Genomic DNA, 13,628 nt, shown 5'->3' with positions numbered 1-13,628 from the left:
AGCTTGGGCAAAAAAAAACGTCGAAGGCCAAAAAATGAGTCGAAACCAATTTCTTATTTTTAGTCGAGATAAATGACAGTAAAACATTCTTTAAATTTATCAACGAAATCCTTTCTTATAAGTTTTTGAAGTCCTGATTATAAAATATCTCACAAATAATTAAAATCTCATCTCTAAAAATATCGGTAATGTCGATAATCAAAAGCTAAGCGCCAAAATTGGTCACACTGCTTTTTGAGTCAGCTGCTTGTAGTTTTGCGATTTCATTGCAATTTTAATTTGCTAAACTATTTAAACTGCAACCTGGTGAGGAAGATGCCGAAGGAAAATGCGGAGGACCAGGCGGGCCAGGAGCTTAAGCAGACGGTCCAGGAGGTGACGGCTGCATCCGAGGAATTGATCGAAAAGGCGGTTGCCGGCTTAAAGATTCAGGATCCTGAATTGGCCAAAGTAGCCGGAAATGAGTCTAAAGAGGGGCCTAGCACAAGTCAAAACAGGCCTGCTGTTTCTTCAGATGCCAGTAAGTAAAAACATATATTGAAAAAGAGTTTTTGGAAGCCCCTCCTTAAGACTGACAAAAATGAGGTTAGGTTTGCTTGGGAGGTACAGGCAAGCATCGTTAGGTGGAACATTTAAGTAAAGGACATCAATTTTTCATATGAAAAAGGTCATTGCTACTATTAATTTTACTTTATTATTATATATAATGGCCAATTATGTTGACTTTACTTTAGATCGTAATAATATATTTTTGAGTTCCTTATTTAGTCTTTTTTAAGAAAACTTGAATTATATGTTGGCCACGGTCAGCAGCTAATTTAAACTAGATCTACATCTTTTTAGCCAACTAATCGTTGGCCGTGCCTGATAAGCAATCAATAATGTACGAACCTTGATCCATCCCTTTCAGGCAAGCAGGCCTTGCTACAAGCCGTTACCGACGCGGTGGCCAGCACTCGCCAGATGGCCAAAAAGTTTGCTTTCTGGTCCACACAGCCAGTGCCAAAGCTGGACGAGCAGGTCACCACAAACGAATGCATCGAACCAAATAAGGAGGTCAGCGAGATTCGACAGGAGCCGTACACCTTGCCGGGTGGCTTTAAGTGGGTCACCCTGGACTTGAACGATGCTAACGATCTCAAAGAGCTGTACACCCTTCTAAACGAGAACTATGTGGAGGACGACGACGCCATGTTTCGGTTTGACTACCAGCCGGAATTCCTCAAATGGTCTCTGCAGCCACCGGGGTGGAAGCGCGATTGGCACGTGGGAGTGCGTGTGGAGAAGTCCGGCAAGCTCGTCGGCTTCATATCGGCTATTCCCAGCAAGTTGAAGGCCTACGACAAGGTCCTGAAGGTGGTGGACATAAATTTCCTGTGCGTGCACAAGAAACTCCGGAGCAAGCGTGTGGCTCCCGTTTTGATTCGTGAGATTACACGGCGCGTCAATCTCACCGGCATTTTCCAAGCTGCCTACACCGCCGGAGTGGTCCTGCCCACTCCAGTGGCCACCTGCCGCTATTGGCATCGTTCCTTGAATCCAAAAAAACTCGTTGACGTGCGCTTCTCGCACCTGGCCAGAAACATGACCATGCAACGAACCATTAAGCTGTACAAACTGCCAGATCAGCCCAAAACCAAAGGCTACCGGAGGATCACGGCCAAGGACATGGACAAGGCGCACAAGCTGGTGGAGGAGTACCTGAAGCGGTTCCAGCTGTGTCCCTCGTTTAGCAAGGAGGAGTTCCGCCACTGGTTCACGCCAAAAGAGGGCATCATCGACTGCTTCGTGGTCGCGGATGAAAAGGGAAACATTACGGATCTAACGAGCTACTACTGTCTGCCATCGTCTGTAATGCACCATCCAGTGCACAAGACCGTACGTGCGGCCTACTCATTCTACAATGTCTCCACTAAAACGCCTTGGCTTGACCTGATGAACGACGCCCTCATCTCGGCCAGGAATGTCCAGATGGACGTCTACAATGCTCTGGACCTCATGGAGAACAAAAAGTTCTTTGCTCCCCTGAAGTTTGGTGCCGGCGATGGAAATCTTCAATACTACCTGTACAACTGGCGCTGCCCAACGATGCAGCCCGAAGAGATCGCCCTGATACTCATGTAGGCATCCCCCAGTTAGCTCCCCCTTTGTTCACATTCTCGCCCTGCCTCTCGCCGCCGCTCGCTTTGTTTACCCCGCTGGAAAAAAGTTCCCTGCGGCAGCTTTGCTTGGGCCTCCTCCACGATACTACCACACGTATCCCGTATATTAAGTTGCTCCGGCGGGGAAAGTCATCTATCTAGCATCATTGTGAAAACTGCATTTTGCAACGGCCAAGCTTGGATATTTTTTACAAATAAAAACAATAACACAAAATGAATAAAATGCGCAGCAATATCTATACAACTTATAATTCTTTTTATTAAGAGGGTTTAGATGCTTGGTTTTTTAATCTTATTTCTGAAATATTTAACCTGGATTATCTGGAATTATTAAATTTTAATTCTTAGATTGTATTTTTTAAAAACAAATATTTACCTGTAAATTTTAGATTTTATTCCACTGTTCCTACTTTAAGCAGTCTGGCCAGCTTGTTGCATCTGCAACTGTCTGGCAGCGCTGAAGCAAAAAGCGCGCAATCAGCAAAACAGCTGCAATTGTATTAATTTTGTAGTAAATGAATTCGTTTTGTAAATGTTTTTATCCTAATTTTCTATTAAACTGAAGTCGCTATGGACGATTCGGTCTTTAAACAAAAATACCAAAAGTACAAACTGCGAGTTAAATTGTGGGAGAAAGATTTTAAAAAGAAGAATGGACGGGTTCCCTCAAAGGTAATGTTTCAAAAATTTAAAATGTTTATTATTGCTTTAAATCAGTGAAAATTTCTTAATCCTGTGAATAGTATGATATTCGAGAAGCCAGTCAGGAGATTCGCGATTCCTACAAGATGTATTACAAGCTGAAGACATCGTTTTTAGAGGAGACCCTCAATGATGTGCTCTGCGAAGATGGCTACGATATCTTGGAAATGTCACAGGCCAGCGAGTTGGGTGTCAGCCTGCTGGATCAGGACATTAGTGTCAGTGGAGGCCCGCAATTGCCGTTGGATATATCAGCCTTAGTAGAGCCACAAAGCTCCCAACATAATGAAAAGTCTTCTGAAGGGCAAAGCCCGTTTTCCAATCTCCAGGACCTTCCAAATCCCCAGGTGCTGAGCAACCTATCCAACCGCGATGAGAACCATGTGATACGAAAGTTCGAGGCAGTGGAAGAGCTGCCAATTAATCAGAATGCCTGGGGAATCGATGTTAGCAAGAAGCCAGCTGCTCCCCTGGAGGCTTCTGTTTCAGCTCCAGAACAGCTCGGAAAACAGGTCAAGGGTGCGGCGGCCAGTCTAAAGCCCAGCCTGAGCGCCAAGTTATTTCAGTCCACGCGCGGCTTTGCCAAACGCAATCCCCGTAAGCCGCTTTCCAAAGGTTCCCTCAATGCCTCTAAAAGTTCATCCACCTCCCTCAACACTGGTGATTTAAATGCCTCCGAGGAGCTGCCCGACTTTGAAACCATTCTTCTTCGCAAGGCCCAGGAATATAAGGAGAAGGAACAGACCATAGCTGCCAATCCTCTCCTTGCCGGTGATCTTGCCAAAGAACCTATTAAAACTCAGGTGGACGAGGGCTGGCTTCAACGAAATACCAAGGAGAATGCCCTTGAGGTGGAGACGCACACTGTGGAGCCCAATAATAATAGTACTCCGCAGAGGAAAACCAATTTTGGACTGACCAATCTAGATTTAAGCAAATTAAAGCCAAGAATTCAGGAAGAGCAGGTCAAGATTGAACAGGAGGGGAAGCCGATAGTGGAAGAACAAGCTTCCAAAAAGGATCAGCCAGATCCAGCTACAAAGGAAAACCATAAACCCTCACCTCCTCGGCAGAGGCAAGCTCCTGTAGAACAGGAAAGCAGTTCTGATTCTGACTCTGTGGTTGCGGATAGTGATGAGGAACCGGAGCTGCAGGAATACCGCCAGCTGGCCAAGCGACGCAGGATAGTGCCGACCACAACAGGAACATCCGAAGTAGCTCCTCCAGCGGAAATACCCAAAGACGCTGAAGCCAAGACTGAGACTGAAAGTAAGCCCTCCGACGAGGTTAAAGACGAATACTTACCGGACTTCTCCGCTGACGAAGAGAATGATGCAACTTATGAGCCGGCTAAGACCAAAAAGGAAAAATCCAAGCGGAAACAAGCTGCTGGAAAACGACAAACCACCAAACCCAAGGCGGAACCTAAACCCAAAGCCGAAAAAAAACCCAAAATTAAAGCCGAGAAGAAGCCGAAGGTTGAAAAGAAAACCAAAAACACCGCCACGGTCGAGGCTGCTTCTCATAATCCCGAAGAGGAGGAACAAAGTCAGCCATTGAACCCTGAGGACCTTAAGTATGTACTGGCCTTGGAATCAGGAGACATCACGTCAGTGCCCCGTATTAATCCTCAGGATTTGGAAAAGGCCGATGCCACGGCACAGCGCTACATTAGCACCTTTGCTGTTCCTGCCTCTGCATCCTCCAGCGGATCCAACTTCCGGGTGGATGAAAAACGAGCGGCTGCTCGGAAAAAACTGGAGGAGCGCATTGCATCCGGGAAGCTCAACGAAAACTTCGTGACCATCAACATTCAGAAGAAGAAATTTGTGCGAGGCAAGAAGTCAGTTAATTTCTCCAAATACAAGAAGCAACAGTGGCGGCACAAGAAGCGAGTAGCTGCCCTAAGTGGGCCGGACATGGACATGGGAGGCTGTGATGGCGGAGTGCTGACTTGTTTCGAATGCGGTGGAGCTGGCCATTTTGCGCGGGACTGCAAGGTTAAGGGGGACAGCCTGCTGCCCCTATCAGCCCAGCTAGAAGAAGATCCCTCGCCTTTCCCAACGCTCGCTGAGGTCCAGGAGATGGCTTCTCAATCCGCACTAGTGATTCACAGTCGCAACATAGAAAGATTGCCCCAAGCAGCCAATGCAGCAATCCTGCAACGAGAAGAGCCCAAAGATGATGACGAAATGGACATCGATAATGAAGAGCAGAAGACTGAGGAGGAGGGCTTGGTACCCGAAAGTAGCGAGGATGAAGAAAAACATGAGTATTCAGAACCAGATTGGTCCAGCGATGAGCAGGACATTGATTTTGAGGCTTTGGATGCTGCTGTTGAAGCTTCACTTAGCCAGCCAGAAGCAAAACCAGCTTCTCCCATTAAAACCTATGTGGGCCACAAGATTCCCGAGGAGTTCCTTAAGCAGGCTGGCTTGGATTCCAGCTCCTCCACTTCATCTCGAAGCCGGCATGGCGGGGTACAGCCCCTGTATGACCTCTTACCGGATGGAAGTGTGCAGGATACCACACCGGAGGTCATGGAGGCACTACATATGTTCGGTCACAGCAATTTCCGAAAGGGTTAGTAGCATAATCTTAAAGACTTGTCTTTCTTTACTAATCCCCCGAACTCTTTAGGTCAAGATCGGGCTATCATGCGCACGCTTTCGGGCCTGTCCTCCCTGGTAACCCTTAGCACGGGCAGTGGCAAGTCCTTGTGTTACCAGCTACCCGCCTACCTTTACAGCCGCAGAGTAGGTGCCATTACACTGGTCATTTCGCCCCTGGTGTCGCTTATGGAGGACCAAGTGACTGGAGTTCCGCACTTTCTGCGAGCCCATTGTCTGCACACCAATCAGACGCCGCCGCAGCGAATGAAGATCCAGCAGCTGATTGCCAATGGGGAAATCGACATCCTGTTGGTGTCCCCGGAGGCAGTAGTTTCTGGGGAAAGAGCCACCGGGTTTGGGGCCATTTTGCGCACTCTGCCGCCGATCGCGTTTGCCTGCATTGACGAGGCTCATTGCGTCTCCCAGTGGAGTCACAACTTCCGTCCCAGCTACCTTATGATCTGCAAGGTGCTGCGCAAAAATCTCGGCGTTCAAACCGTACTAGGACTCACGGCCACTGCTACATTGCCTACTAGGGTGAGCATCATTAATCACCTGGGAATCGTAGATGGCGAGCGCGGCATAATCAGCGATACTCCCCTGCCGGATAATCTCATCCTTTCAGTGTCTAAGGACGATAATAGGGATGCAGCCTTGTTGCAGCTGCTTAATAGCGAACGGTAACTTATTTTATTGTTAAATTATTGCATCATTTATGAAACTATGCATCCACAGCTTCGAGCCGTGCCAGTCCATCATCATCTACTGCACCCGGCGCGACGAGTGCGAGCGCATCGCAGGATTCATTCGGACATGTGTGCAGGACCGGAGGCAACCATCTCAAGACCAAGGCAAAAAGCGTAAGCGGGTCAACTGGCAGGCAGAGCCCTACCATGCTGGAATGCCTGCTTCCAGGCGGCGAACTATTCAAAAGGCCTTCATGGGCAACGAACTGCGCATCGTTGTAGCTACCATTGCCTTTGGAATGGGTATCAATAAGCCGGATATCCGGGCTGTTATCCACTACAACATGCCACGTAATTTTGAGAGCTATGTCCAGGAAATCGGACGTGCAGGGCGCGATGGATTGCCGTCCCACTGTCATCTCTTCCTGGACTCCAAGGGCGGGGACCAGAGCGAGCTTCGCAGGCACGTCTATGCCAACTCCATTGACCGTCACGTGATCCGCAAACTGCTGCAAAAAATATTTGTGCCATGCAGCTGCGATAAGAATCCAGAAAAGGGCACCGTTCAATCAATACCCGCTGAGGGCGATGGCCCGCGGCCGCATGTGTGCCCTGGACACGAGATCGGTTTCTCTGTTGAAAAGACCGTCGAGATGCTGGACATTCCGGCGGAGAACATTTCAACCCTGCTCTGCTATATGGAGCTGGATCCGCGCTGGTGCATCAGCGTGCTCAGCTCCGCCTATGTAATGGCAAAAGTGATCTCATATGGTGGACCCAAGTACCTAAAGTAAGTCTTAAAGAACAAATTTTAAAAACCGTTTCGATTAATCTTTAACCAACATAGGCACGCTGCCAAGGAGTGCCCGCCGCTGGCCATGGCTATAGCCTTGCAGATCCGGGATAAAACTTTTAAAGATGACTCGAATATAATCGAATTCTCGGTGACCGACATAGCAGCGGGCATTGGTTGGAACAGTGGGGTGGTCAAGTACCAGCTAAAGGATTTGGAGTGGGTAAAGGGTAAGTGCCGGATCCTATTTAATCCCAGCTCAGCCGTAATAGTTTCATTTTCTTTTTGATAGTAAACGGCTTTCCTAAACGCTCCCCCATTACCGTGAGCTTCTACGATCTAGGCTTCCGCATCAAGGTTCCGGGGGATTTTACGGAAACGGAGATCGATAGTGCCCTAGACACTCTTTACACGAGATCCGTGAAACAGGAAAGCACGCAGCTTATTCAGCTTCAGTATGTGGCCCACGGCTTGGCGGCCGTTGCCTACAGTTCCGCTAGCCAGTGCTGCAGTGCGGACTTTCCGCAGGATCGGTGCGAACAGCTGAAGGCAATCGTACGAAATTATTTCCTCAATGACTACCCGCAGGATCTGGAACTAGAAGTGGAGGTAATGACATCTCCAAGTTTTAAATAAATATTCTTCTTCATATCCTTCATTTATTGCAGCCGAGTAACGTGCCGGACGAGCACATCGTAGATGATGTCCACGCGCTGATCAACATGTATCCGGATAATACGTTCACTGGCCGGAACATAGCCCGCATCTTTCACGGCATTCAGAGTCCTAACTATCCGGCCGTGATGTGGGGCCGTTGCAAATTCTGGCGGGCTCATGTCAAGATCAATTTCAACCGTATCCTACAGCTGGCTAATATGGCCATTATAAAGCGACGCACTTGATCATAATAACCTAAAGAGATGGACACAAAAATAATTAAGCTCTGTGTTTCTATGTGTGATGTCATCTTAGTCCGTACTGGATAAAGGATAACAATTAATTAAAAAATGTGTGATGCCATTTGAAAGTACATATTGTTGTTGCCTTTAAAATTATAAAATAATAGTTAATAAAGTTAAAAATTAAAAGAAATAAAAAGCTTGGTTTATATGGGCGTTTGTATTGTGGAAAATCGTTAAGAGTATGGAACTTGCTAGTACATATTTGAGTACTGTTGCTCAATTTTTAAAAACTGACAATTTTGTGGAGAATAATTACAAAATCCCTGAAATAAGATTATTAAAATTAAAATTAAAAATACATTTTAATTTCAATTATTTACCTCAATAGTGTAGAGATCACACACAACTTTGTTTAGATTGGCAAAGGTTTTTTCCTTGGAAGAGGATGTGACCTGGGGCTTCGTATTTAATTGGCATGCAATTATATGGACGCATCCGATCCTCCGAAGTGTTGATTGGAGGTGGAGAAGTCTTTAATCCTTTAATAGTTTTATTGAGAAGTAGTTGATCGTCTTTAATAAGGACTTTCAGCGTCTTGAATTTCTTTAAACAGGTACTAAACTTTGTTTTATATTTGTTCCCTATATAATTTTGTTGAGCTTCTGGCATTTTTGTGGCTTGGGTTTTAGAGATTTTGGTTCTTTTCCAATTTCAATCTTAGTTTTTGTAAGTTTTTTTCAGCTAGTGCTTTCTTATTAAGGTTTTCCTTTTGACTCTTCCTGTGATGGCTTAGGGTAGCTTCAAGAGCTGTTCACATTATTTATTGTCTCTATATCTACAGTATTAAATTCTTAAATAATCACTTTTTTACTTAACTTATATTAAACTATTTACTTACCATAATGAAGTCCTCACCTTCCAACCACGAGACGAACGCGCTTACCGGGTGGTCATCAAAGGCCTCCACTACTCGACCGATTTGGAGGACATTAAAGGGAGACTCTGCCAAGGACACAAGGTCAGGGATGTCCACAATCCCACTCAAAGAAGAAGACTCTTAACATGTTTTTTGCAAATCTAGAACCGGCAAAAAACAACAAGGAGGCGTACCATATTAAACGGCAATGCAGCTTGGTGGTCACGGTGGAGCCGCCAATCAAATGCGATAGCTCCTCATACAAAGGCTGCCCAGACTACAAGCTGGCAAGGAGTGTTTTTGCTCCCAGACAGACAGTCACTGTCACTGTCAGCCACTTTAGCCGGATCGACCCCAACGTAAGCTACGCCAGTGCAGTAAGATACGCTGCACCACAAGTCGAGACCAATCCCAAAGCCAACTAAATCTCGTCTAGCAATGCACCGAACGCGGTAATGGCTAGTAAGGAGGCCATTTTTGAGTGCATGATAGAGAAGGTCATGAACCAAATGACCCAGATGATGGCAACCCTTTGCAAATCACTATGCAAACGGTATTAGACATCACGATCTGGAACGCTAATGGATAAATCTGGATTAATTCCTAATTCATTACATTACATTACATTTTATTTAATTAATTTAACTATAAGCCAAGTTAACTATGAAACAAATTAATGGTTGTCCCCGAGAGACCTTTTTAAATAAAAATTAGCCCTGTTACCTCAGGGAAATAAGTATGTACATATATGTATGTGATTACTCGCTTATCTCTTCTTTAATCTTAGCTTTCAATCTGATATTGGTATGCAATACTCTACTCTTCTTTTCTGTTTTTACAATGCAGGTGCAAAATTTCTCTTTGCTCACAATTCTCACAATTCTTAGAGTTGATTTTTTTTTCTTAGGAAATAAGTATATGTGAATACAGAAGTTTCTGAGCAATTGTCAATTAGCGTGATAATTGGCTTGAGTAAATTGAGTTTAATTTACTATATTTTAAAGAAATCAATTAATCAATTATCACATCTAGCACTATAAAAAATAAAGTTTTTTCTAAGAATGCCTCGAGGAACGCACTTGACAGCCGAAGAGCGCGGTCTTATACTGGATTTAAGAGAAAGTGGCGCAAAAATTTCTGAAATAGCTTCCCGAGTTTCGAGGCATCCAAATACGGTTGCAAATTTCCTAATAAACGTGGAATGTTATGGGAAATCCGAACGCAGTGGCAGACCCAGTATTATTGACGAGAGGTACAAGCGGAGTATTATGCGTCTAACTGTTAACAGACAAATGTCCTGTAGCGATATCAAGCGTCATTTGAAGCTGTGTCATTTGAAAGTGTCCAGGAGTCGGGTTCATCAGATTTTGGCTACAAATGATACCGTCTTTCAGCAAGAATTTATAAAAATGGACGGCAGTTTGACAATGCCAAACAATTTTGTTAGCTGTTCAAAAGACTTATATATTAAAAAAAAACTTGAACGGATTCGCTTTGTTGAAAGTATACTTTTAAAAAAAAAAAAAGGATCCACATATACTTATTTCCCTGAGGTATATAAAAACTAAAAAAAAAATTTTCAGACAGGATAAGGCAACGGATACCCTGCATAGTTCTGTAGGTCTGTAGGTTGTTGATATTTTATCGACATTATCAAATATCGATATATCAGTATCGATATATGAAATATCGATATATAAGTATCGATATATGAAATATTTGTTCATCCGTCCCGTCTGAACGCTTTGCTTCCACGATTAAACTTGTTGTTTCAGACAATCGGAGCAAAATGACCCACGAACATATTAAAAAGCGGGTTTTCTTGAAATCGGTCAACAAAAAATATTGGATCAATTACATTTATATGAAGCCACTACTTTCTTTTCCGTTGTACATACACTATCAGAATAAAAATGAATTTTTTTTGCAATGGAATGTTGTTAATGTTATTTTCCCTGACATTGGTGATATATACCGATATTCGATAATATCGATAATTTTGCATCCGATATTATCGGGCCGATATGATATTTTTCGGAATATCGATATTTACGATATTCGATATTTTTCAAATATCAACAACCCTACTGCCGATCGAATGTTTCTATTAACCTCTAAAGTGGTTGCCACAGTTGTTGGCAGTCTAAAGTTGTTGGCAGTTGTCCCGCCACAGAGAATCTCACAAGCGGTCGAGCACAAATACTTGGGCATTACCTTTAAAAGGCGTCTTTTGCCACTCGTCGCCAAAGGCGTCGCAACTTGTCTTTCAGTGGTTAATTTTCAGTTTGGCTTGGCAATTCGTCATGAATAGACTCACGCCTGAACAACGCTTGCAAATAGTGACATTTTATTTCGAGAATAATATCGCGGACTACGACCATTTTATCATCGACAAAATCGTCCATCAGAGCAGTATTCGATCACCATGGAACGTTACCACGATTACTCTTATTGATAACTTGCATTTCTAAGCTATTGCAACTGTAGAGCGTAGCATTAAGGAAGACCCGAGTGAGTCCATCAGAGTCCAGCACAGAAATTTAATCGGTGTCCATCCACTTTAATGAAGATTTTGTGGAAGCCAAAACATCGAAACAATATTGCGATTGTTCCCGATTTTTTTATTTTTGTTTAGCGATGAAGGGCACTTCTGGTTTAATGGCTACATCAACAAACAAAACTGTCATTTCAAGTGAAGCTAACCCTGAGATTTATGGGAAGACACGTTTGGTGACCGCCGAATTCACGTTTTGGACCTGTGAATTGGCGTACAAGATCTTGTGACCGCTGGAGTACTATGGATACGTAAAGTCATTGGTCTCTTCGGATAAGCCGCTAAAGCTTGACCATTTGGAAGATAACATTCACAAATGTTGTAAAAAGTCACAGAAAATTGGACGTCCTGATTGAACTACGAGCCAGCCGTGGCGGTCAGAAATCATATTTAAAATGTAATGCCACAAGATTATCTTTCGAATAAAAATTCATGTCTAAAAAACCTCTAACAAAAACACTTTTTATTAACAATCAGAAGAGAAAAATAAAATTAAAAGTCAAAATAAGAAATTCAGGGACCCGAACCGCAAAGCCCGTGGGCTTTAATTGAATAATAGAAGTTAAAGTGAGTATAGTGTCAAAGTGTATAGTGTAATAGTGTCAAATATAAAAATATAATAAAAAGCACAACACATTAAGCAGGAATCAGGAATTCTTGAAGAAAGAGAAAAAAGAACGCTACTGGAAAACGCAACCTGTATTTTTTGATAGAACGATTGCATTTCTTTATACCACAAAAAAATAATAAAAATTCAAAAAAAAAACCCAAGAACATGACTATACAGTTCTCGATCTTTCGCAGAACGATACTTTCGAAGGAAAAAATACAATAAAAAATATGGGTAACTATATAATATAAATCAGGCCACAAAAAAAAAATTATTATAAAATTAATAAGTAAAGAAGAATCCAACTCCCCTGATTCCAAAACCGTAAAGAACCGATAGTAGCTGGGGTATACCAGTAAAAATATAAACAAAGTAAACGTAAACGAAGTAAAAATATGAAAAATTTTAAAGAAAACCGATAATGAGGAAGTAAATCACATAACCCCACAGCTCTACACAGAACCTCAGAAACCTCTTTCCGAACACCTCGAACTAAAAATAATTCAAATAAAATTCAAATAATTTAAAAACAAATAAATAAATAAAGAAGTACTCAACTTCTCTGATGCCAAAAGTGTAATGAACCAATAGCAGCTGCTTGCGTAAACGAATCAAAAAAAATATTTAAAAATAAGAACTCATTTAATGGGCTCTCAAAAATAAGTATAGAAGAACCCATTTAAAATTTAAAATAAAATAATTTCATTTTGGTAGCTGTTTTAGGCCGCAAGGCCCATAACCAACTGATCAGAACACGATAGCCTGGTCTATTTATATGAAAATTCTCGTAAACATTTTGACATTTACGACAACGACACGCATACCAAATGTTGCCCTAATTTTTTTTTGGTCGTTTGGTCACATTTTTGCTTTTTTTAATTGCACTATAAGTTGTCCGCAGGGCCCATCATACAATTATACAAGGTAGTCCATTCGTTGACTTAAGTCAATTATTTTAATTTTAACATAGTAAGCGTTGAATAGTGCGAGTGAAACGGCTATACAGTACTTTGCTTAACCCTCACACGGGGCATGGGGCTAAAAGTTTTATCACAGTTAAAAAAAAAGTTATGACAAGAGTTGTAGTGTTTATAATTTTATTTTAATAAGTTTAGAGTTTGACATTATTCTTTGTTTTTGTTTTTGGACATCCATTCTTTTGTTTAAGTTCTTAATTCTAAAGTGTATGCGTATCTTATAATAAAATTTTTTTATGTTTACACTTATATCGACCTTCTCAGCGGCGTTTAACAATGTGTGTTTTAAATTTGTAGTTATTTGAAATGTGTCTTTAACAATATGTAAAAATATGAGTTCAAGTTGTTTTATTTTGTTTTTAAATGTCGATGAAGGCTTCATCAGTCCTCCATGCGAAACCTCATCTACATATGTAAACGTCGACTCATCTGCTAGCTTATTAGACAAACGTAATTTTTTATGACAAAACCTGCCAGGTATTCAAGTGCATCCTCCGTCAACTCGTTTATCTCTCCAAATTCTTCGTCAAAATCAAATTCGAGATTGCAATCTTTAGGCTCGTTCTCTTCGTCTTTAATATTTTGGACGGCTTGCGAAAAGTCTATATTGAACCACTCATCAGAATCGTCTTGATTGCCATTTAACAATTCTGTATTCTTAACTAAATTACATTTAAAGGATATTAATAACTGATAAAAACTTTACGACTAGCA

The 13,628-nt window shown here is 42.4% G+C and overlaps 2 protein-coding genes across 2 annotated transcripts; both read left to right on the top strand.

The window, feature by feature from the left end:
• The first annotated feature begins 214 nt into the window (after nt 1–214).
• On the top strand, nt 215–2,406 carry Nmt (N-myristoyl transferase). The gene is made up of 2 exons (XM_017232949.3): nt 215–520; nt 911–2,406. The coding sequence occupies exons 1-2, from the start codon at nt 316–318 to the stop codon at nt 2,122–2,124; spliced, it is 1,419 nt and encodes a 472-aa protein (XP_017088438.2). The 5' UTR covers nt 215–315; the 3' UTR covers nt 2,125–2,406.
• A 224-nt stretch (nt 2,407–2,630) lies between these two features.
• Nucleotides 2,631–7,985, top strand: RecQ4 (RecQ4 helicase). Its single transcript, XM_017232959.3, has 7 exons — nt 2,631–2,834; nt 2,906–5,447; nt 5,505–6,156; nt 6,212–6,952; nt 7,010–7,185; nt 7,248–7,564; nt 7,624–7,985. Exons 1-7 carry the CDS (start codon nt 2,733–2,735, stop codon nt 7,855–7,857), a joined length of 4,764 nt encoding a protein of 1,587 aa, XP_017088448.2. The 5' UTR covers nt 2,631–2,732; the 3' UTR covers nt 7,858–7,985.
• Nucleotides 7,986–13,628: the final 5,643 nt, after the last annotated feature.

The sequence above is a fragment of the Drosophila bipectinata genome, chromosome 3L (assembly GCF_030179905.1).
Source record: "Drosophila bipectinata strain 14024-0381.07 chromosome 3L, DbipHiC1v2, whole genome shotgun sequence".
Taxonomy (NCBI): Eukaryota; Metazoa; Arthropoda; class Insecta; order Diptera; family Drosophilidae; genus Drosophila; species Drosophila bipectinata.
This window is presented reverse-complemented; position numbering and strand designations above follow the sequence as displayed.